The 23,704-nt window shown below is 31.4% G+C and overlaps 2 protein-coding genes across 2 annotated transcripts; one reads left to right on the top strand and one right to left on the bottom strand.

The window, feature by feature from the left end:
* Positions 1 to 105: 105 nt before the first annotated feature.
* LOC135950767 (protein FMC1 homolog) lies at positions 106 to 626 on the top strand. The gene is made up of 2 exons (XM_065500320.1): positions 106 to 153; positions 217 to 626. The coding sequence occupies exon 2, from the start codon at positions 218 to 220 to the stop codon at positions 521 to 523; it is 306 nt and encodes a 101-aa protein (XP_065356392.1). The 5' UTR covers positions 106 to 153; position 217; the 3' UTR covers positions 524 to 626.
* Positions 627 to 14,271: 13,645 nt separating this feature from the next.
* Positions 14,272 to 15,746, bottom strand: Or85f (Odorant receptor 85f). Its single transcript, XM_065501310.1, has 4 exons — positions 14,863 to 15,746; positions 14,603 to 14,804; positions 14,387 to 14,542; positions 14,272 to 14,325 (listed from the first exon to the last, which is right to left on the bottom strand). The coding sequence occupies exons 1-4, from the start codon at positions 15,744 to 15,746 to the stop codon at positions 14,272 to 14,274; spliced, it is 1,296 nt and encodes a 431-aa protein (XP_065357382.1).
* Between the last annotated feature and the right edge of the window lie 7,958 nt (positions 15,747 to 23,704).

The raw sequence follows: 23,704 nt of genomic DNA, 5'->3' as shown, positions 1-23,704 counted from the left end.
TATTTTGTTGTTTATAATGACATTTAAAGTAACGAGTAAAATAACAACCCTGAAATCTGTTTCATTCCACATTGTCTTTGACAGCCAGCTGTTTAGTGTTTTTGTGTCTTTATCAGCTGTTGCTCTGAAAAAAATTGAATTCTGTCATAACAAGTAAGAAAACATTTCAGTATATTTTATGTAAATAAATTAATAAATTTTCTTATATTTTTGAAGCATGTCAGCTACAAAAACTTTGCGTGCTCTTCTCCAAGAACTTCGTAGCGCCTCTCCTAATGGCTGCATCAAGAATTCCTTAGCAGCTCGTTATATTTTGGCTCAGTATAAGAAATTCTCAACTACCGATCAACAATTATGCAAAGCACGCGATGAGGCCTTATATTTGGGACAAACTTATCTCACCTATATGTCCAGTTTGCGTAAATACAATGAATTATACAAGGAATATCATGGTCGTGGCGAAAGGACTGTAAGGGAAACTGCTGATATGGTGGGCTTCAAACTTCCAAGTGATCCCAAGTAAAATAATGACTCGATGGAGCAAATACTTTAACCGAATGTTTAATTAGCTGTAGTACTAAATATATTAGTTTAATAAAAATATTGCTAAATTGAAAATAAAAAAATTTCATTTATACGTAGTAAGAAGAGCTTCTAAATTGCTCTGTTATATTTTTGGCACAACATTGTTACAATTCCCAATAAACCAAAAACCACATTTTAGCGATAACCTTATGAAAGAAAATACTTTTACTTTAAATCGAACAATTTAATTTTATAATCGAGTTTTTATAACTACCATCAAAAAAAAATGGGGGTATGTATATTGATTTTGTCATTCCGTTTGTAGCATCAAAATATTTGTCGCAGTCCCATATTAGTATATAGGGGATTTCATGTCAAGTGAACCAACTTTTGAAAGCGATGTCTTGCGATCGGGATGAAATTTGCACCAAGGTTAATCCTATTGGATAATTCAGACATAATTTTTCAACAAGATCGGTCAAGAAATGTGTCCCAAATAGTTTAGATAGCTATTTCTTCAATCTTTTGAAAAAAAAAATCAAAAATTAAATTTTTTTCCAATAACAAAAACTTTTTTGATTTTTTTACAAACTGGGCCTTAGATCTATTCCTTTAAGAATAGTGAGATATACAGTGGTTGACAAAACAATGGAAATTTTTCCAAATATTCCATATGTAGTCCAAAATTTAAAAAAAAAAAATTTATATAAATTAACTGAAAAAAAAACAACATAATTAATTATATTCTGAAAAAAGAAACAAAAATAAAAATATTCACTATTTCGCTACTGACAAAACAATGGAGACTTTTAAACTTCTGCAACAAAGAAGTGTAAAACGAAAATAATATTTAAAAGAACGATGTAAAAAGCATCCTGTTTACAGTTATTTTATTTTATTTTTAAATTCTGGTAATTTTTCACAATTTCTTTTTCTAAGTTTTTCGCATAATTGCTTTTTTTCAAAGTTAACGAAAATGGCTAAATTTAAGATTTGTGAAGACTTAAAAAATTAAATAATTAACGATTTTAAAGCTGGTTTAAAACAAAAAAGTATCTGTGACAATTATTCAATAAATAAATCTGTAAAAACTCAACATTTAGGTGGAAGACCTCGTAAGACTACTCCTAGACAAGATAATTTAATAGCGAGAGAAATAACTCCTCCAAAAATAACTCCTCGAGAGGTTGTTAATAGCCTAAAATTAGAAATAAGTACCCGAACAGTTAGTCGCAGGGCAAATGAGGCTGGTCTTGGTTGCTATCGTCCTGTGAAAAAACCACTCATTTCTAAAAAGAACCGTTCTGCTCGTCTACAATTTGTCAGCGATCATTTAAACTGGTCGATACAGAAATGGAATACTGTCCTCTTTTCCGACGAATCCAAATACAATTTAAGAGGCAGTGATGGGAGAACATTTGTAAGATCCAAAGTACACAAATAAGACTGTAAAGTTTGGCGGTGGCAATATTATGGTATGGGGATGTTTTTCAGGGCCCAATTCATATAATAAAAGATACCATGACAGGTATAGGATACAGAACCATATTAAACGATGTTATGTAGCCATACGCTGAGGAAAATATGCCCCTAGTTTGGAGATTCCAACACGACAACGACCCGAAACACACATCTAGGGTACGTGTTTTGAAGTGGCCTGCCCAATCACCAGATCTCAATCCCATAGAAAAATAAGGACCCAAAATTACACCAGTAAGGAAGATGTATCGGAGGCGGTTATAAGGGAATGGCAAAATATTTCAAAAGAGACCATTGACTCTTTAATTTTTTCAATGCATCGTCGATGTGTAGCAGTTGTAAAAAATAAGGGATACCCAACAAAATATTGAGTTATTGCAAAGTTTAGACCATATTTGTTAAAATAATACCTAAGTTTCCATTGTTTTGTCAATGCCGTAATAAAGAAATCTTTTAATTTTGTTTTCTCATTATTAGAATTTAATTTTTGTTAAATTAAGTTAATAAAAGTTTATTTTATTTGTATAAAATACTACAAAAATGTTAAATTTTTTAAAAAATTATTTCAGAATTTAGGCTACTAATGAAATATTTGGAAAAGTTTCCATTGTTTTGTCAACCACTATATATACTAATTATTATAAAAAATAATAATGCATCCACAACAAAGGTGAAGGGTAAGGCACTCTTACTTGTTTTTGTGATAACCTGTTTTTCGACTTTTTCGGTTTTTTCATACAAATGCTTCTTTTTTATAACTAAAACAGGTGCAATTAAGGGTTAATTTTAATTTGTGTGCTGTTATAAATACTAGACTTTATGTTATATTTCTCTTAAGTTTCATCAAAATCGGCCAAAATATATAACATTTCGTTATCTTTCCATTAGAAATTCCAAACATTGGAAAATTTGACTTTTGACCTTCACGGTTTAAGGGTTAACGTTTTCCGATTTTAGTATTAGACTATATTAAGAATTACCTAGACTATAATATTCTGAACAGGTTTTACTTAAAATTAATAACAGTAAGGAAATTGGGTTCATTCGCCAAAATGTGGACAAAAAATCTCGAAAATTGAAAAATTTATATCGCAGTACGGAAAAACTATAGGAGATATTATCATACTTTTTTCAAATTTTTATTCCCTATTATATTTGCAATAAATCCCCATGTGATGGTCAGAAAATTCTAAAATTTGAAAATGGAGTTTTGAAACTGCCATTAAAAAAATTAGTTTTTTTATCATACCTGCGAATAAGTTAACGGTTTCCTAAGAAGTCAAAAAGTCATATAAAAGTAAATATGGATATATTAGAGGTAAACATAAGCTTTTATTTTAATATATATGTTAATTTTATTCCAAAATTTCTTGTTCTAGTGGCCTGAGACACGTTAATGGCCTGGCGATTTTATATCTCATTAGAACGACAATTACGTACACATTTCGATTATTTTAAATTAAATCGCAAAAGTAATTATTTAGTGGCAACATTTTTACAAAAACTGAAAAAATTTAATTTTTTCCCCTTGTAAATGCACCTCAAAACTTCAGCGTCTTGTGTCATCAGTTAACGTTATCCTATCATCCTAATATTTTATACAACATGTTTCTACAATACATAGAACAATTCTAGAAAATTCGCAATTTTATTTTTTTGGAGCACTCTAATATGCATGTTAGAATCTTAAAACTTAGCTGCAATATCAAATTTCTAGTAGTATTCACTTTTCTTATCAATAATTTATATTTTTTTGTTTAATCAATCATAAGTAGCCACATTTTTATTGACTTCATTCATTTATTCTGTTGTAAGACATTTCTTTAATTGAAATCATTGAATAAATTATAGAAATTGATGAAAAAGTTCAACTGAAGCACCCTGAACTCTTTCATATTTCTTTAAATTCATTTAAGTCTCTCTCAAAAACAAAACAAGTAAAAAAGTATAGACGGTCAAAACCGACAATATAATACCCTGTTTTCATTTAAAATAAATTTTTTTCATAATTTATGAAATTATTTATGTTGAATTTTATTTGGATACTAACATATTTCAGAGATTTATTCTCATTAATGGAATTTCTACATATATAAATAAGATATTTATGAGAAAATGGCGATTTGTATACTTTAAGGTGGATGTTGGGACAATATTTTTCTACGTTACTGACATCTGTTATCCCCACTATGGTGGTGTAGGGTATACAAAGCTAGACTGTTCGAAATAATTGTAATGGAAGAGTAGCAGCAGTTTGTCACTTTTATCTTTATGAGATGTAAAAAGTGAATATGGTACATCCAACCAAACATTCAGTCAGCTTGCCAGCTAAAGCAACAACCAACCAACCTACCAGCCAGACAAAAGCAATAAACATGTAGTTTGTTTGATAGTCACAGATATGTTGCAATTACTCCTCAACGACACATTAAACTCTATATTGTGCGAGTACATAAAGTATATGTATGTGGTACCAGGCAGTATGTATTTCATATCGAGATCGCAAATGAAAACTTTTCCATTATAGAATTACAAATAGTTAAAGTCAATTTTCATTCGTTTAGATGATGTTTGTATTTGTATGGCCATTTATTTTCACTTGCTTATTATATTTAATTATTGTAAAATGGTGAATGGCACCACCAAACGTATTGCAGGCAGTTTGATGGAACATTTTATATCACATCTCAAAGCAATAGTAAGTAAGTATTTTCTTGATAAATTAATGTCATTTTAGTTTTCTTTTGCGGAATCGTAATTATTGCACTTCATTCAGAATGTTGATTTCATTTGAAGAAAGTGATAATTCTTTATTAGTTCTTTGAAAATGAATTAAACAACAAAGACATTTTAAAATCAAACAATTACTGCACCCTTTTAGTTTTACAACACAATCGTTCAGTTAAATTGACTATTGCACATAGAGGTTGTAAAAATCTTCAATGACTTTTTACATTGCCAGCTTCATACATACATACATGTTGTGGCTTTCATTGTAGTAAATTCAAGTTAAAACAGAACTACCTAAATAATAATCGTATCATTTTATTGATTACAATACTCATAGGTTCGTGTGTGTAGCATTAAGTACATTAACTACAGTGAAATCCAAAGGTATTGCATATAAGTAGGGCTGAGATTTTCATGCACAAAAACATGTAAAATATTCACAAAAATATATTTTTATATACATATGTATTAACAAAGAATTATGCACTGAGATAAAGCTTAGGTCCATTCCTTTAAGAGGTTTTTGGTCCCATTTTGAAAAAAAAGTTAACAAAGTTTTTGATTTTGCAACAAAAATTCAAAAATTTTATGTTTTGAGTTACAAAACAATTACTTTGATAGATATAAAACACGCATCCCACTAAGTAGGTCTTCAAGGAATATATATAAGCTTTCTTTTGAGAAAAAATGTCCCATTTTGAAAAAAAGTCAAAAAAGTTTCTGATTTCGGAAAGAAATGTCAAACATTTTTTATTTCAAAAGATTGAACAAATAGCTATCTAAACTATTTGGGACACATTTTGCTAAGAACAAACACCTGTTTGGCCAAAATGTCAAATTTTAACTCAGTGAATTCTCGACCGAACTTGTTGAAAAATTGTGTCTGAAATACTATCCAATAGAACTAACCTTGGTGCAAATTTCATCCCGGAAGAGAGACATATAAAAAAAAAATACAAGGGTTCACTGACTTATCCAGGCGCGGATGTGGGCCAACCAATTGGGTGGGGGAAATAAATTAAAATGTATTTTACATTTTTCTTTTTTTCCCTTTTTCATATTAAAACTTTTCATGTTAATGAAAAAAGAAACTAATTTAAAAAATATAAAGAGTGAGTAAGATAAAACATACATATATGTACACCAAGCAGAAACGGATTCTACGGAAAATTCTAAGAAATTTTTCCCAAGAAACCATAGGTCTAAAATCAAATCCTATCTTGCGCATTTCGACTATTATCCAATAAAAAAAAAATATATATACTGAAATATCATTGGATAAAATTCGAAATGCGCTAGATAGGATTTCATTTTAGATCTATGGTTTCTTGAGGATGCGTTTCTGCTATACGATTTTTTACTTTTTTATCGTCCATACAATTCGACACGGCCTAATGTACACACTATTCCAGCCAAAACTTATCCTTCAAGGCGAATTTAATGTACAGGTGGCGTTGATATTACAACAAGTACAACATTGCAAAAACAACATTGTATTTTATTGTTGCCTGAGGGGCAAATGTGTCAAAGCATTGACTCAAAAATTTGTGTCAAATGTGAAAAAAAAACAAAAATAATAAATTTAATAAACTACAAAAAAATAATTAAGGCTCGATAAACTCATTTTTAAAATGTTTTGCGGTAAAAAACAAGAGAACTCCAAGGCGGACAGCTCCAACAAGAACTCACTTCCAAATAGTATGTGCCTAAGGCCTGAGAAACGCAAAGTGGTCCGAGAAAACTAGAACTTGTCGGAAGAAATCCAGACTGCAAATTTTGCTCCACTTAAGCCGGCGGAAAGAAGCTACAGTTTCCTGTTTTTGCATATTTCAAATAATTTAATTTTGAAAGTAACTTTTTTGGAAATTGAAAAGGTAAACAAAACAACTTTTGACATAAAATAAATTCGCCTGTATACAACTTTTGACAAGTCGACCTCCAAGGCGAAGAAAAAAAAGTAGATCAGCTGTGCTGTTAACGCCACCTGTAAAGTAAATTCGCCTTGTTATCCTTGGTGCAACAAATTATTATCACGTTAGCTTTTAAAAATATGTCAGATATTATCATTTCTAAAGCATTAATTTTCAACAGCAAAAAAGTACGTGAAAAAATAATTTCAAAAAAATAATAGAAGATCTGAAGGTTCATCGTCACACTGTTTCAAAAGCCATTAAAAAGCATAAGAAAGACTTGAACATTGAAAGAAAACCTGGACCAGGAAGAAAAAAAGGTCTAACAGATATTGGTAAGGCAAAGGAAGTCGAACAACTCTTTCGAATATCACCGAACACTTCTATGAGGTCTGATTCTTTTGTGCGCAGAGCCAAAGCTAATGATAGGTTGAAGTCGTATAAAGTTCCAAATCGCAATGAATTAAAAGAACTTAGAAGCAAAAGAACGAGCCGAAAAATGTATGTAGGTAAACATTTTTTACGGAGTGTCTACAAAAACGCTATTGGGCTCTTGTAAAAAAAAGAATTAAAGAACACAGGAAAGGTATCTCAGGACGTGTCCGATTTCAAGCGTTAGTGGACCACATCATCCAAAAAGATAAGGGAAGCCACTATAAAATCTTTAATGGGAGGATTTCCGGAAAAAGTAGATAAATATGAAAATACCAAGTAATATGCCAAATTTGAAATGGGTTATTGACTACAAACATGCATTTGCAAGTAAATCGCAGCATAATTTATAATAGAGGATTAGTATCATTTAAATTAGTCTGTGCTGTGTTCTTTAGACTGATGTTTCTGTGATTATATGGTATGAGAACTTTGCAAATATTTGATTAAGGTAATATTTATTGAGATAAATGTAGACTGCAGTCAATTCTATGCCCGATATCTAAATTCGACATATTTGTTAACTAATGAATGAGGGCTATCTCTAAATAATATAGTAATGGATGTGGATGAATTGGAAAATGTCAGATTTTCTATATATGAAATCAACCATTAAAAATTAAACTTAAATTATGTGGACTTGCTTAGAAAAATGGGTCAATTATATCATATGCTTAATCTCTGGGATAATGTGGCTTTATCTCAATGGTTCCCAAAGCGAAAACTAACGGAACTTATATGCCTAATTATATAAAACAGGACTCTGCATATTGAAAGGGAGGAATAAACGGTAATATTTCTGCTCTGTAGATGTCCCACGATAATTTTTTAGCACTTACTCTGTAATGGCTAGATGACCTATCAAAGTGGTCATAAAACCGCGAATAATGCAGAATCAGTGGTGTGGGAGGAACTATAATATCCGAGATCCGCTTTCATTTTGCTCACTAAATCATAATCCACTAGCAGGGCATATTCTTGTTGGTCTATAGTGCGACAAATAAACCATCATAATTATGATGCATTCTGACATTAGTAGCGACTATCTTTCTAATATATCTCAATAGATTTCTATAGTAATAAACTCAGCCAAGGAAATTAAAGTGTTTTCAATATTATTGGGTGTAACCAAAAAAATTAACACAAATGCTCTATATTCCATTAGCGCCTATACTAGATTACAGTATATTCATGCGAATACTTTTCGATTGTACTGTACAAGATTCTACAATTTTACTTAATATTCCACTTCATTTTATTCACTTCAGACATCGGAGTCGTCATCTTTATTGTCGATTGTCATAAACTTGATTATGATGTATTTAAGAATTTTCTTTATGTCAGTTACACAATTATTGTTGTGTTGTGTTGTGCTGTTGTTTGGCTCCCTATGAAACATGTGTGTATAGTTGTTGTAAATGAATATGACAGTAGTTATTGAGAGGTTCCTTTTGTTGTATCCATTGTATAAATGTACGAATACATTTCCTTCACTAGGGTGATCGAATATTTGATTTTTTTTGAATCGAGTTTCAAATACGATAGTTTCGTAAGATTGAAGAAATTAATATAAACTTTTTTTATTAGAGTTTCAATAACCAAAATAAAAACAGTTAATAAAACTATAAGTGAAATTTATAATAAACTAGTTGATCCGCCCGGCTTCGCCCGGTAGCATTTACTAATGTTAGTTCTTCAAGTTTCTCCTACCCACATACACCTGCCTGTTCTTATTTATTTGCAAACAAAATATCTAAATTTGTACTGCATACTTTAGGGAGCTTTTTTATTTCAGTTGACTGGACTCAAAAAAAATTCCGAATTTTACACGGAATTTTTGAATTTTTTTTCTTTACAAACCATCTCCTGAAAATTTCGAATCGAATAAAAAAAAATCAGCCAAATCGCTCCAGCTGTTCTCACGTGATGGCATTATATACATGGACCGACCATTTCATTTTTATATATATAGATAAACACATCAGTTATATATTATATACAGTTTTTCATAAAAACTATTTTTTTTCGAATTTTTAGAAACTAGAGTCGATCGCCCTATTTCATACGTGCTTGTGTATATATCGTCACATAAAATGCAAAATTACTTTTTTATTGATTACGATTCATTACATCCTATTAAATATGTGCACAAAATGTTAAACTTCTGCTATCAAAAATAACTAAGTTATAATCAAAATTCAAAAAATCTATCAAGTGCATGATTTTCTTAAACGAAAAAAAACATCAATATTCATGCTCAGAATCGCTTTCTGAGTCGATTAAACGATGTCCGCCCATCCGTCCGTCTGTAAACTTTGTGGGCAAAGTACAGGTCGCAATTTTGAAGATTTTTGGATAAAATTTAGTACATATAATTTGTTCGGCCCAAGGACAGAGCCTATTGAAACTGGTAGAAATCTGTCCACTATTTCACATAGCCCCCATACAAATGACTTCCCGAAATTGGACTTTGTCGGTCATATATGTTTAAGTTTTATAGGTATCTACACAAGTTTTGCTCCAAATAAGTTTTATATACATATACGGAATTCATGTCACCAAATTTTATTATGATCGGTCCATTTAAACCCGCTTCCGATAATCTCTTTAACGTGTATAAATCTCCTAAAAAATCTCAAATCCACAGCATAAAGTGTATTTTAAAAAAACTGATGTTCAGATTTGAAAATTTTGATTCAATATCTCAAGTAGTTTCCATTCTATTTAGTTTTTTTGCTTCTACTGTAAACTTATGAAAAGTGATGTTACGTCATTTTGCATTTTAGGTGACGATACATTTCATAAACTCAATAAAACTATTCAATTCTACTCCCTTCTCAATTGCAACTCTACTCACTACAGTTGATTCCTATATAATATTTGTTAAATTGCTTTATAGGTCTTGTTGGTAAATTGTACTTCTTGCTTTGTTCCCTTTTAAAATTTACAGAAGTAGGATGATATAATGAGTTTTAAAATCAGGTTTGCAAAATAAATTTTGTCCAAAAATGTTAAGGATATATAAAACCAGGGAGAAAACAGCCCCTCCATTTGTCTTAGAAGTATGAGGTTTTACTATACTGGTGTTTGCTTTACAAGGGAATGTAAATGATCGTCAAAATTTCATAGAAATTATCATTCCCTGAAGCACTCAGCAAAAGCCTATTTGAGTTTACATTAGAGTGTTCTACACAGAGAAAACAGATTCGTGATAGCAACCGAATTTGTTGCCAATCGAATGATTCGGTTGCACACATCGAATTTTTCTTACCCTTTTGTTACCCTTTCCAAAATTCTGTAGACACAACTGCAAAATTCGATCACTAAGGTAGAATCATTCGATTGGCAACAAATTCGGTTGCTATCACGAATCTGTTTTCTCTGTGCAAGATTGTATGGCCGAAAACAATTATTACGCTACAGACCATCCCACTCCCCGATAGAATTGTTCTATGGACTGTTGAAATATGTTAATGATTATTAGAATGATAGGATGACGTTAATTGGTGGCGCAATGGTACTGAAGTGAAAAATTGCTGCTTAGGACTTCATATATCCGTTCCCTGAAGCACTCAATATTCCCGATTGACATAACTGAGAACCGTAAAATGTGATTATGTGATTCTCTTTAAGAGTCATTTTATTCAGAACAACTCAAATTAATTGTCCTTTAAAGTTTACAATTTATTTCGTTCCAATTTATCTATTTGCAATTACATACAATCTGCATTGTAGCGTAAATATGATATTCGTTATTAACCTTAGTATATACAACTTTCCTACTTCTTTTGATTTATTTCATATGCAAATTATATTAAGTGTATTTATGTTGAAGTATGTGGTGGCTGATATTCTTCAGTAGTCGGATGATTTTTATTTAAACTTTTATTTTATTTTTGTCTTTTAATTTCTTAAGAATTTCTATATTGTTGTCTTAATTAGTTTATGTTATTGTCTGTTTTCAACAGAAAACATTTATACGAATATACTACGTATATAGTTTAATTCTATATAATTCGTTGAAAACTAGTGTGTTTAATTAATTCATTAAATGAATTTAAAAAAATACTAATTTATGAGAAAAAAAAAAGATATGTTTACTAGGATTTCCCAAATGTTAAGTTTTTTCGCCAAGAATTATCTCCACGATATTTTAGTTTACTAAGTTTACAGGTCACAAACTAAACAAAACGAAATTGTAAGCGGTCAAAGTCAAATAATTTTTACAAATTTTGCGAGCTGTGGTTAAAATTGACAATTGTGATATTTCGAGAGCTTATATTTTTTGTTAAATCTGTCTTTTAAAAATTCTTTCTATTAATTGGCTTTAGAAACATCATGTAAACCATTCCTTCTACATGAATCAGGTTTTCTATCAACGGACAAGTTCTCCCGATTGTAATCAGTTTTACGGCAGACCTTTGATTGTTTGGCCAACTTTTTGTGGAACCAATTTGGGTTTTGTTGGGTTTATCTCAAAAAAAATTTGTCAACCCAAAAAAAAACTATTGTGACTTATTGTTCCCTGTTATTGACATTCTATTACCAATCAATATTTTTTTTGTATCACAAAAACTAATGAAGTTAGCACAAAAAATTCACACACTGAAATATTTTCAAAGCTTTTTGATAAGCAACACTATGCGAAAAATAGTAGGGTCAGTGATCGGCGGGGTTCTGCCCACTGGGAAATGTTAGATACGTAAAAAAAAGTTATACGTGTCCCGGCGTTTCGCTGGGACAGGTCTAGGAATCGAGATATATCGATTTGAAATTACTTAATTTTTTTTGCCTTTTTCATGCATATTGACCATCTAAATGACCGAATATCGCAAAGTTATGTTCAGTAAAGTTGTTAAGCTAAATGCCGGCTACAACATAGTCAACAATAGTTATTTTAATTTTTTCTATAAAAACCTGTTCTTTTTTGCACAGTGTTTAGACAACTTTATATGGGAAAAAATGGGATATTTGAAAAAGTTATTAAACTTTTTGAAAAAAGTTGTTTTGTTAAGAACTAATTTTTCTTTATACATTGGTATAAATTTTTCATATCAAAATAAGCAATGAAAAGCTACTAAAATCAAAAAAGTTGATAAATTTTGGTTTTCTTTTAGATATTCTTAGCAAAAACAATACCTATAACTTACAAATGTATAAAAAACTGCACGTCATATTAAAGCGTAATCAGTTTTCTATCCAAGCCAGTTAATAAATTTAAAGTCGGACAAAAACTAACTGCGCTACATGTCGATAAGTCGACGAACATCACTGAAAAAGGTTTTTTTAGAATAACTTCTGAATTTGAGGGTGTTTTTGAAATTTTTTGACACAATTTGTAATGTACCCTATAACCCACGCTAGGTCGTTTTCCAAGTTTTTTTCCATCGTAGCACCGTGTAATCGATAAACGAAAGTTATATTTTAGATAATGTAACAAAATCGATCACTGGGTTTTTAAGTTATTCGGTGTTGGCAGATGTGTCCCTATGGCGAATTATACCCCTTCTACCCCATTTGGTTGTTCGTCAAATCTCTCTCAGCGAAGCCATTTCTTCAGGTCTGTCACTCACTAAAACCGAAGAATAGAGCGGGTGGGGGAGCATTGCGTATCCTAATTCATGGATTTTTGACATGGAAACTACCTTTTGTACCCTTTGTTCACCCGATTGTGAACAATCACGGCAGACATCTTAGGGAAAGCTTTCTCATACTCAAGTGATCAGTTTGGGTAGATTTATCTGATTGATATTTTATACCGTAGATATCTATTTGTTGAAAATACGGGTATGAACCATGTGAGATGCCTATAGCTTCCACAATCTCTCACACTTTCAATCTCCGATCGGCCAACACCATATCGTGATCATTTTCAATTGTATTGGGTGTAGAGACCTCAACTGGACATCCAGAACGTTCGGCTTTTCAGTGTTTGTAGGACCACAACGAAATTCAGTAATCCACTGTTTTACCATTGAAGTGATATTTTTTTTTCTTAATGAGCAGACGAAATTCACTTTTTTCCAATTTCTCCTCAAGTTACTAGGTAGTTTGCTATCAATGGCAGTCAAACACAAACCAAACCAAAACCAGATGCCTGTTGACAGGGTTTCGACCAAATGATGCCCGAATTAGGCCGAAATTGAATAATACGTTGTACTCTAATTGTATTACTGACAATTTGTTATTTCTGACTCTTTATATTACATGTAAAACAGTTCTTGGATAAGTCTGCATTATCCAAACCAAGAAATTCTTGCCCAAAAACACGTTTCCTTTTCATGCACATAAAATTAGTTGCGTCATTTCGTCCTTCAAATGTAAAGTAGCATCTACACGCAGAGAAAAAATATAGTTGTGCATGTTTACTGTAACCATTTCAATATTTTTAAATTTTTTTTAACAATATTAAGTTCACAGTAACTATTTATATGATTGTGGTAACCATAATATGGTTAATTTACGATTCACATGATTATATCAATCATATATGTGGTTACAGTAAACAAGTATATATTTGTGACAACCATTTTCATGGTGAAGGACTTACCTACCATATTATGTTGCTCTCGGCCTATGGATATCGTAATGTTTCATCATAAATATGGTTGTCACAAACACATACTTGTTTACTGTAACCATATATCTATGTATATGGTTACCACAATCATATAAATAGTTACTGTGACTATAATATTGTTAAAAAAAATTGTAAAAATATTGAAATGGTTCCAGTAAACATGCACAACTATATTTTTTCTCTGCGTGTATAGAGGAGTAGTACATACAGAGAAATTAAGTCGGAAATTCTCTAGTAATCCAGTGGAAGTATTGAAAACAATTTTGGAAAGAAAATCCTATGGAGTTAAGGATAAGAATAAATCGCTTGCGTGTCCGAAAATATACCATTTAAATTTGATTTATGACCGTTACTTACATAAGACCCAGGTTTCTTAAAGTTCAGCCAGAACTATGTAGAGATTTTTTCTTTGATAGCTTCTATAGGCATTGTCACTTTTTTAACCTCTTTTAAGATTATTTTTAAAATTCAAAACCAACTACTAGTGATCATGCATATATCTGTCTATATTTCTAAGTTCTAAGGTGAGGATTAAAATTGTCTTTTTCCAAGTGCTATGGTGATTTATAAATTTGACATAATTAAAAAAAGAAAAACTTAAATTTGAACGTTTGTCTACAGCGTAGTTTCTTTCAACAAAGCAAAGACCCGATAAGTAGCGCCCATCAACTGAAATAAAACCAATAACATTACTATAACACAAATTATTGATGTGCATTTTAACGATTACCATTTTAAAAGCTTCCAAACATATTGGCTGTAAGCCTACAGCATTTAACTCTACCCCCTTTTGGGAACGCATTATAATAATAAATATCGACTTTTTATAGGATTTGGAGGCGTTGTACCACGAATGATTGTAAGCGGCATCTGTTACACTGTTACTCTAAAAACAAAAATACACTATAGGATATTAACTTTAAAATAGTTATAGTCAAAAACTTACCCTTATAATTAACTGTTGGCCATAGTAACAAATTAGATAATATTGACCAACTGTGGTAGGCAAGAAAGCCACATATTCTATAAATTCCCTTCCCAAATCCTGAGTTAAAGTATAGATTCCGGCACAACAAAGTGTTGCAGCAGTGGCCATTAGCAGTAACAAAAGTAGAACGCCAAAAACAGAATTTAAACCATCACCAATACTGCAAAATATTACTATTAATATAATTTCCGATTTTGGATTTTTTTTTGATTCCATACTTTAATAAAATTTGATGTCTTTTAACTAATTCAGCTATAAATTCTTGATCTTTTACAAACTCCTGCTCATTCGGTTCATAATTCTCCAATGACCGAGCGACGTAATCGAAATGCATGCACAATTGTAGCGCAAAGCAAAGCAGCCAGATATCAGCACAAAGATTACACATCACCATGTAATGGGCATGCATTAGTTCCATGCTATAGGTGATCAAATAGGAAAATGTACTGTGATGATCAAAACCATACTCGATTTCATATAATTTAAAGTAACCAAATTCAGCTAGTCTCCAGCCAACCTTAGACACATTCGCTAAATACAAAACAATACCCTCCATTAGGGGTGAAGTGGCAATAAATGCAACAGCTCCAACATAAAAATACACAATAAATAAAATCCATTTAGGCCAAAAATGATCTCGTACTCTATACAGTAATTTTTCCTTGTGAGTTTTGGGAAATATTTCTTCAAGAGTTTCATAAATATTTATTAATTCTTTCCTATACCAATGAAATGCCATGAATTTGACAGTAGAAAATACGGCATAATTAAAACCCGATATTAAACGTAACAATAGTGATAATTCGAAATCGGTGGATATAATCATGTTGAACGTAGCTTTAGCAATGTATCTGAAAACGTATAAGTGAGACATGTTTGCAAATAAAAAATAGCACTTCCCCAGTATAACCAACCAAATCGGTCGGGTTTTATTTTTGAAATCGTAACCAATGCTGGACAATAAAAAAATAGGCAAATGACAAAAATCTTGAAAATCTTTTTGCGTTGCCAAAAAACTTGATCTTTTCGGTGACATTTTACTAACGGATTTTAAATATTGACTGTTAACAAGTTCACTTGAGTTGTGTGTTTTATATTGCATCAATACTATTGATGTGGTTTTGCATAATATTTGTAATGATAAGGCAGTAATGAACCTTTGAAGTTGTAATTTGAATAACTATTTAGTGGTTAACAAAACTGTTAACTGTTTCTAATAACACAGCATAGTTATTTACACGGTATAATGCTATTGCAAAATGTTTTATTTTTAATTAAAAGGTACAGATAGTATCGACAAGATACATAAGGACTGAGATCGAAAAAATTCTTAACATACATATATGTTAATAAAAATGAAACCACTAAACTTACAGTTTTGATTTTTTTTTATTCGATTGAAATTATAATTACAAAAAAATTTTTATTATAGTTCTAATCACTAGTGGTGAAATTTTGAACCTTTTTCGTAAACCCTTCCATTATGGTTTTTATAGTGCTTTCTGTCACTTTGTTGGAACAGTTAGTCCATCTTCGTTTAAAATCTACAACACTTTTGGACATCTTTTTTGTGCTCTTCAATTCTCTTTTAACAATATCCCAATATCTCTTCACTGGCCTTAGCTTCAGGCGTTTTGGAGCATTTGTCTCTCTTGGTACTATATTATTGTTCTTCTATCACATAAGACCTTTTTTACCATAGTGACAGGATGTCAAATCAGGCCAAAAATAAGTGGACACATTAAAAGTCTTATGAAGCATCCTTTGTAAACATTCCTTGATGTAAATTTCGGTATTTATAGAGCCATTTGTAACAAACGTTTGGCTTATTTTGCCGCAACTGCATATTGCTTGTCATGCCAAGAACTTTATGGGAAAATTTTCTGCTTTTGTTTCGTCATCGTACGTTTCACCATCCATTATGTAGCAGGTATAATTTTTTTTATAAAATTTGACTTCAATTTTCGTGTCCTTGCTCACTAAATTTTAAGCAGAGTAACTTTTTGAGCCTTGTATGTTTTTAAACCTGCATTGGTTTCAACTTTTCGTACCAAATAGTCCGAGTACTGAGCTAACCGGACTGCTTCCCATTTTAATCAGATTAACACCAAATTAATATAATTGACATTAAGCATAATAACTGACATGTTTTACAAAGGTAACTTGAACAAAAAAAATCAAATAATACTTGGGTTAAAACTTAACTTAAAAGTTTTAATGAAAAATGTGTATTAAGAATTTTTCGATCTCAGTCCTTATTACAGGGAAACGTTTTTCTTTTGAATTGGAGACATTGTTATTCTTTTAACCTTCTCAAACGTTGTTCCAAGATGGTATTTAAATACAACATACAACACATATTCTCATGTGGTATCAACTGTGTCATGTTGCAGTTTCGATATTTTCTCATACTATTTTTGTTCCCTCTATATATGGAAAAACTTACTGTTTTACTATACGAATGTCTTTAGCAGGTCATGCGATAGGAGAATCTGGGGGACAGGCAAAGTACCATTAAAATGTACCAATTTTCCTAATCCTCTTGAACACCCGTCAAGTTTGAATTTTAAATTTGTTAGCTTTCGGATTTTGTTTCTATAACAATTGATATTTCGGATTTTGTTTCTATAACAATTGATATTTAATAAATTATCACAAAACCGACCGCAACAGATCGGTTTTCAATTTTTTAAAACCGAAACCGCGGTTGTGAAATTCTTCGGTTTTTTGGAAACTGTAGTTCAATCTGTAAATCCATGAGAAATTAAATGAAGACTCCTTTATGTAATTTCTTGGCTAAGCTTAGGATTACGATTTTCTCCTTTATTACACCCTTCACCATCGTGATAAGGTTATATAGTATATAAGTTTGCCATTCCGTTTGTAATTTCCACAATATAATTGTCCGACCCTATAAAGTATATATATTCTGGATCCTTATAGATAGCGGAATCGATTAAGCCATGCCCGTCTGTCCGTCTATCTGTCTGTTGAAATCAACTTTCCGAAACGCCCAAATAACTTACATACACGATCGATATAATCGGTCCACAAATGGCTGAGATATAAAAAAAACAGGACAACCTAGATTTTTGACCTATATCTGGATTAGGGATGCCAATCCCGAAATCCCGGGATTTGTGAAAAACAATCCCGGGATTAACAAATCCCGAAAATTACGAGAATTTTTTAATATTTTAGGATGAAACCTAGAAAGCTAAATTTCAGCATACTTATAATACTAATATAAAAGAAGTAAGAGTGTTATATTCATCTTTTATACCCACCATCAATATGTAGTTTTGGTCTTCTATGGGGACTTGAATCAGTATTTATGAATGAATGAAATTTATGTTAATATCATAAATTATATAAATTATTTATTGACAATAAAATATTTTCTGATATAGAGGTTATATTATTATGGACTGGTCCTCACAAGAGTTGGTAGAAAGATTAATTTTCATATACAACTTGTTTATTCAATTTTATCACTATATTAATTATTATAAGACAATTATGAATGTTAAAGTCATTTTCTGAAGGGGACCATGTATGGGGACTAGGGACAAATGTAGCCCGGTTTCCGCAATATTTTATATATATTTTAATTCAATTCATTAGTTTTTTGCTTTATTATATTTCTACTTAGTGTATTAACGAAATAAATAGTTTTTATTGTTAAACTTGATGTTTTTTGCCATTTAATTAAAATCCCGAAGACTAGAAAAATCCCGAAAAATCCCGGGGTCCCGAAAAATCCCGGGATTTGCATTTCTAAAATCCGAATCCCGGGATTTGTAAAACCCAGTCCCGTTTGGCATCCCTAATATGGATTACTAAGTCATTAATATAGACAATATGGATATCTAATGATCTTTGCAACGACGTATATAAGGCCATAGTAAGTTGGACCTACAATGGGTCAAAATCGGAAAAAATATTTTTTAACCCGAATTTTTTTTTCACCAAATGTTTTTTTCGCTAAATATTTAAAAAAAAAAACAAAAAAAAAAGTGAATAAATTTAAAAAAAAATTTTATTTTTAAAATAGCATTTTTTTGGATTTTACTTGGGTACACAATTCTTACAAATGGAATTAAATATCAGTTGGGTTTTATTACATAAACTAAAAAGCATATTTCAAATCAGTAATGCCCAATTTATTAACATGTCAAATTGTCTGTTTCTTTAGAAAGCGTGTGCCTGAATTAGGATTGAGATTGGATCCTGGCGAACATTTGTTGATGTGTAAAGTTTTGTGCTTCGATATTTCGGTACCTATCACCAGATTTTATGAGAAAGTCGCCTTTTGTTAACACTCTCCGATGATGTTGCAATAAAATAGTGCATGTTTAAAATTTCCAAAGAGATTTTAAAACATTTGTTAACAATATGTTTACATCATTTAAACAAATTATGTATACCAAATTAGTTTAATCACATTTAAATGAACATGAAAAACAAACAACGTAATTTCAGCTAATTTCGAACTCTAAATTAGCTTTAATATAAAAATATCTACCGTTTTTTTTTTTACTATCAATTAAATGCATTTGTTTGTGAAAAAAAAACTCAAATAAAGTTTAACTGCAAATCGGCATAACCTGTCCTGTTTATTTTCTGTTAGTTTCATTGACCATAAGAAAAAGTGTAACCGGTATTCATGACCAACTTTAAACACTTTCACTTGCTTGTTTATTTTTAATAAACAATTGTAACTGTCATTCTATTAAAACAAATATTAAAAAAATACAACAGTTTCAAAAAACTATACAAGTTTTCTTTGCAACGATTCTTAACAATCAGTTGATTATTTTCAGATAAGATAAATTTAACTATATATTGTAAAAACACTTGACACTATAAAATTATAAGTGGCAAATCGCATTTGTTTTTGTAAACATCCTCATAATAAAAAAATGGTTGAATCTCCAAGATAATTTGCATCACTTCTCACTATTTATGGCACAAAAAGTAATAAAATTTACTGCAGTCTCAAAACCTGACAAACAGTGGGGCCAATCGCTATAAAAACTGGTAATAAATCTTCTAATTTGCTGGTTCTATTGCAAAATGATGTATGAACGAATCGTATAGGAGCACATCTTTGTCTTTAAGAAAATGTAATGGATGTCTAAATATTTTTCAAAAACCATCCTCTTATTTATAATAAAAAAACGTATATCTCAATCCCCCTAGTCATCAAAAATAATCAAACTCAAAATTAGAAAATGAGTTTAAACAAGTAAGAGTGTTATATTCGGCTGCACCAAATTTTTCTGATAAGAAAATTATAATAATTTTCTGGGGGGGGGACCTTGTATGTCGTTGACGGAATATCGGATTTATTCACGATATCTAGGTTAACCAAGGAATGCCTGGTATATCTAAATGATAACCTTCTATGGGTCCCTGGACACGATGGAAATCCGGATAATTGTACAGCCAAAAGGGTTGCGATGATGAATGGCGAGGCGATCGACCCCTTTTCTGGTATTTCCCTTGTTAAATGCAAGATGGCTGTACAGCTGAAACTATATGAGACTGCACTGGAGAGCTTCCAGTGTTACAACGATGTCGACATGACCCATATATGAGCCAGCAGGACGAATACTTTTCGTCGTGAGCAAATAAGTCTAATTGTCTTCTTTATTACAGGACACTGTATAATGGGGACACATGCTAGAAGACTGGTCCTACGGTACTGTACGACTACTGTAGAAGCTGTCATAATGAAGAAGATGAGGAGACTGTGTCTCATCATTTCTGACAATGCCCGGCTCTGAAAAACCTGAGGGATCGCATCCTCGAAATTCCATTCCTATCATGCTTGGATGAGCTATCAAGCATGAATCTTAGACGAATCTACTCCTTCATCAGGGAATCTGGTTGGTTTAACACGGAGACAACGGAAGTATTATAAGTACCCTGCTGTTTACCCCTAGGGTGTCACAATGGGATCTGTTTTGAATAGCCCCAGTTCCATGGCTGCCCATGGAACCTAACCTAACCCATGGGGACTAGGGACAAATGTTGAAGAGTACTTAAAACTAATTTTGTATTAGGATGCTTGAATGGTTGCTTTTTTCGAGCCTTTTTAATTACTTCGATCCTGTTTTCTGGATCGAAAATTTCTTTGAAATTTTTGAAAATTTTGTTTATTTTTTTCTATTACACTAAAATCTTGGTCACAAGGTAAATATGAATGTTCACTGACCAAAAATGTATGGTCTATTTCTTCAATAGTAAAGTCCGGGTGGGATACAAGATACTGACAGAACAACGACATCTTTATGTTTCTATTCTGTCCCCCACATTTTTCAGACAAGATCAAATTTCTTGGGGTCCTATCGAAGCATCAGACTCGTCCAAAACTAACATGTAATGCAAGATGGTAGATCATTAATGAATACTAGGAATAATACTCAACATACCTTGGATACCTCGACGGACGCCGGATATAACTGGAATAGTTTACGATTTATAGTCTCTGAACAAATCACTATAATGTAGGTGCGGATCCAGGTCAACCATTTAGGGGGAATTAAAATTTGATCAACATTTTTCTTTTATTTCTTTTTTTATGTGAAACTTTTCTTTTTTTGGGGGGAGGGGATGAATTTCCTATTTCACCTATTTTACCTATTTTTTTTGCCTGTTTTTAAGATACGTGGAAATGCATTTAAGGAAAGTCCAAGTTTGGCTAATTTATACAGAAGGTAATGGTTCATCTTATCGAATGCCTTACTAAATGATGCCTTATAATGATTTCACTGAAGTTATAACTTCCTATAGATTAGTGATAGCTGAACATACTTTTCTAAATCCTTTCTGGAATGTAGACAGAACTGATGCAGCTTAATGTGAAAGAATTTCAGTTACTATTTTCTCAAAAAGCTATACCTCTATAATTAGAAATGTTAGATCTACTTCCGGATTTGCAAAAAGGAACAATAAAAGATTTATTCCAAAAAGCAAAAAAATAATAATTTGAAAGTGATGCTTTAACTAAGTATGTTAAGGGCGAAACAAGCGGATTTAAACAATTCAGAAATACATAACTTGGTATACCATCATGTTTGCAATGCTGGACAATTTATTTGATTTGCCACAAAAATTGGATATGTATAATTGGATAATTGAATTAGGCTAAAATTGGAATACGAAGAGGAAAAGAAGTCAACAAACTTCGGGGTGCCCAGATAGAATAGACGCTAGTGTGCTTGACTATCAATCTTGGTGTAGCGGGATAGATTCCCGCCAGAGACTCTGGATATATCTGCAGACAAGCAAAAAGCTTCGCAGTTTGAGTTTGTTTTTTAAATCAAAAACAACTTTGAAAAGAGAAGTAGATACTCAATATTTCAATGATCCAAATGTGAATGGTAGAGGGTATATTCACTGTGTGTTTTAAACCCATCAAAGAAAAATTTAACATTTTCAGGTGGTTTTTCCCACTAAAATTAAATTAAGTTCTGTAGTCAATACATTTTATATAACGTGTTTAAAGAACTTGATTTTATTTTAGTGGAAAAAACCACCTGAAATTGTAACGTTGTTCTTGGTTGGGTTTGTAGCCAGTGTTCTTTTGTAAGTATGTGTTATTACCAGAAGCACCCTCTATCTTCCAAAATATTGAGTATCTACTTCTATTTTTAAAGTTCATCAAGTCAAGTCTAGTTCGCAAAGTCAACCTTTTAGTTTGTTGCATTTTCAAGGTGAAGAAAATAACCAAAAGCAATCACGATAACAAAACGAATATAAAACAAGTCATTGAGAATTATTGTTAAATAGAAGTATTTTAATATAATTTTTACGACAACTGAATGGATTTTGTGTTCGCTCCGTTGTAACCATCTTATCTGTTCGAAGTGAATGGAAAGTGTTTGGCTGTCGTCTTTTCGTTCGGTCGTCATTACATGCGACACACAATAATAGCTGTAAAAATGTAGATGCATATACAATGTACTATGTGCAACAAAGTAGTTATTTGAGTTGAAGAACTTTGGCTCGCTTACTGGCTGCCAATTTACTTTATTCCTTCTGCTGCAAACCTTTTTATATACATATACTTTTGGGTAAATCCTAACAATTGCTAAAAGGTCTTAGTGTGTTGAGATAGAAATAAAGTCATTAAATACAGTGGCCACTCATGGTTAAGGAGTGGCTGAATTAAATATAAATAACAAAGAATATATTGTTGATAATTGCATTATACTGAGTATCTTAGATTATATGATTTTAACTATTTCTCAATGCCCAGAATCTTGTTTAAGCTAAACTGATTAAAATTTCTTATTTCTGGTAAAATCTTTATTCAATTATCCTTGTATATCAATTTTTACACAGAGAAAACAGATTCGTTGTCACAACCGAATTATATTTTCCCAAAGGGGGGAAAATTAAATTATCATTTACTCCAAAACTTTTCGATTCTAATCTTTAACAAATTAACTATTTCTTGCTCTGAAAAATAATATTAAAAGGATCTCCACTCTTGTAAAAGAGAGTTAGCGTCCACATTTACTATTATCGAAATATTTTGAAATGGCAACTTTTTGTTGGTTTCTTTTTTTCCCAATGCAATTTCGGGGTTTAAGAACTCCATTTGTTTAAATATTTCTATTTTGAAGGGTCAGCTTTGCTTTATTTCTTCCAAGTCTGTAATATAAAACTGCAGATAGTCCATTCTAATTTGCATGAACTTCTGCTTTTGGAATAGTTTGTAGATGCACGTTGCACTACCACCCAAGATAAACTTCTTCAACAGGCAGAGAAATATGTGGTGATCTTACATCAAAAGTGATATGTACTAAACTCAGATTTTTTTAATGAAATTTTGACCAATTGAAGGCGATTTGGATTGAAAAAGTGCATTTAATGAATTGAAATTATTTCATTCGTTATTGAGCTCAAGAAAAATCCTTTCCGTAGATTTCAACTTGTCTACCATGGATGCTTGTTTGAAAAATGCTAATAGGATAGTCCAATTGTCTAATACACTAGTGGCATAAGTCCGCAATATTTTCTTCTTTTTCTCTTTTAGCATTTCCTGGA

The sequence above is a fragment of the Calliphora vicina genome, chromosome 1 (assembly GCF_958450345.1).
Source record: "Calliphora vicina chromosome 1, idCalVici1.1, whole genome shotgun sequence".
NCBI classification, from domain to species: domain Eukaryota; kingdom Metazoa; phylum Arthropoda; class Insecta; order Diptera; family Calliphoridae; genus Calliphora; species Calliphora vicina.
This window is presented reverse-complemented; position numbering and strand designations above follow the sequence as displayed.

Bases quoted from the DNA above. Each gene is read 5' to 3' on its own strand.
- LOC135950767 (XM_065500320.1), top strand. From the start codon at position 218: ATGTCAGCTACAAAAACTTTGCGTGCTCTTCTCCAAGAACTTCGTAGC.
- Or85f (XM_065501310.1), bottom strand. From the start codon at position 15,746: ATGCAATATAAAACACACAACTCAAGTGAACTTGTTAACAGTCAATAT. The intron at 14,543-14,602 runs GTAAGTTTTTGA...TTTTGTTTTTAG, and splicing joins GCCAACAGTTAATTATAAGG to AGTAACAGTGTAACAGATGC. The intron at 14,326-14,386 runs GTAATCGTTAAA...GTTTTATTTCAG, and splicing joins GTTTGGAAGCTTTTAAAATG to TTGATGGGCGCTACTTATCG.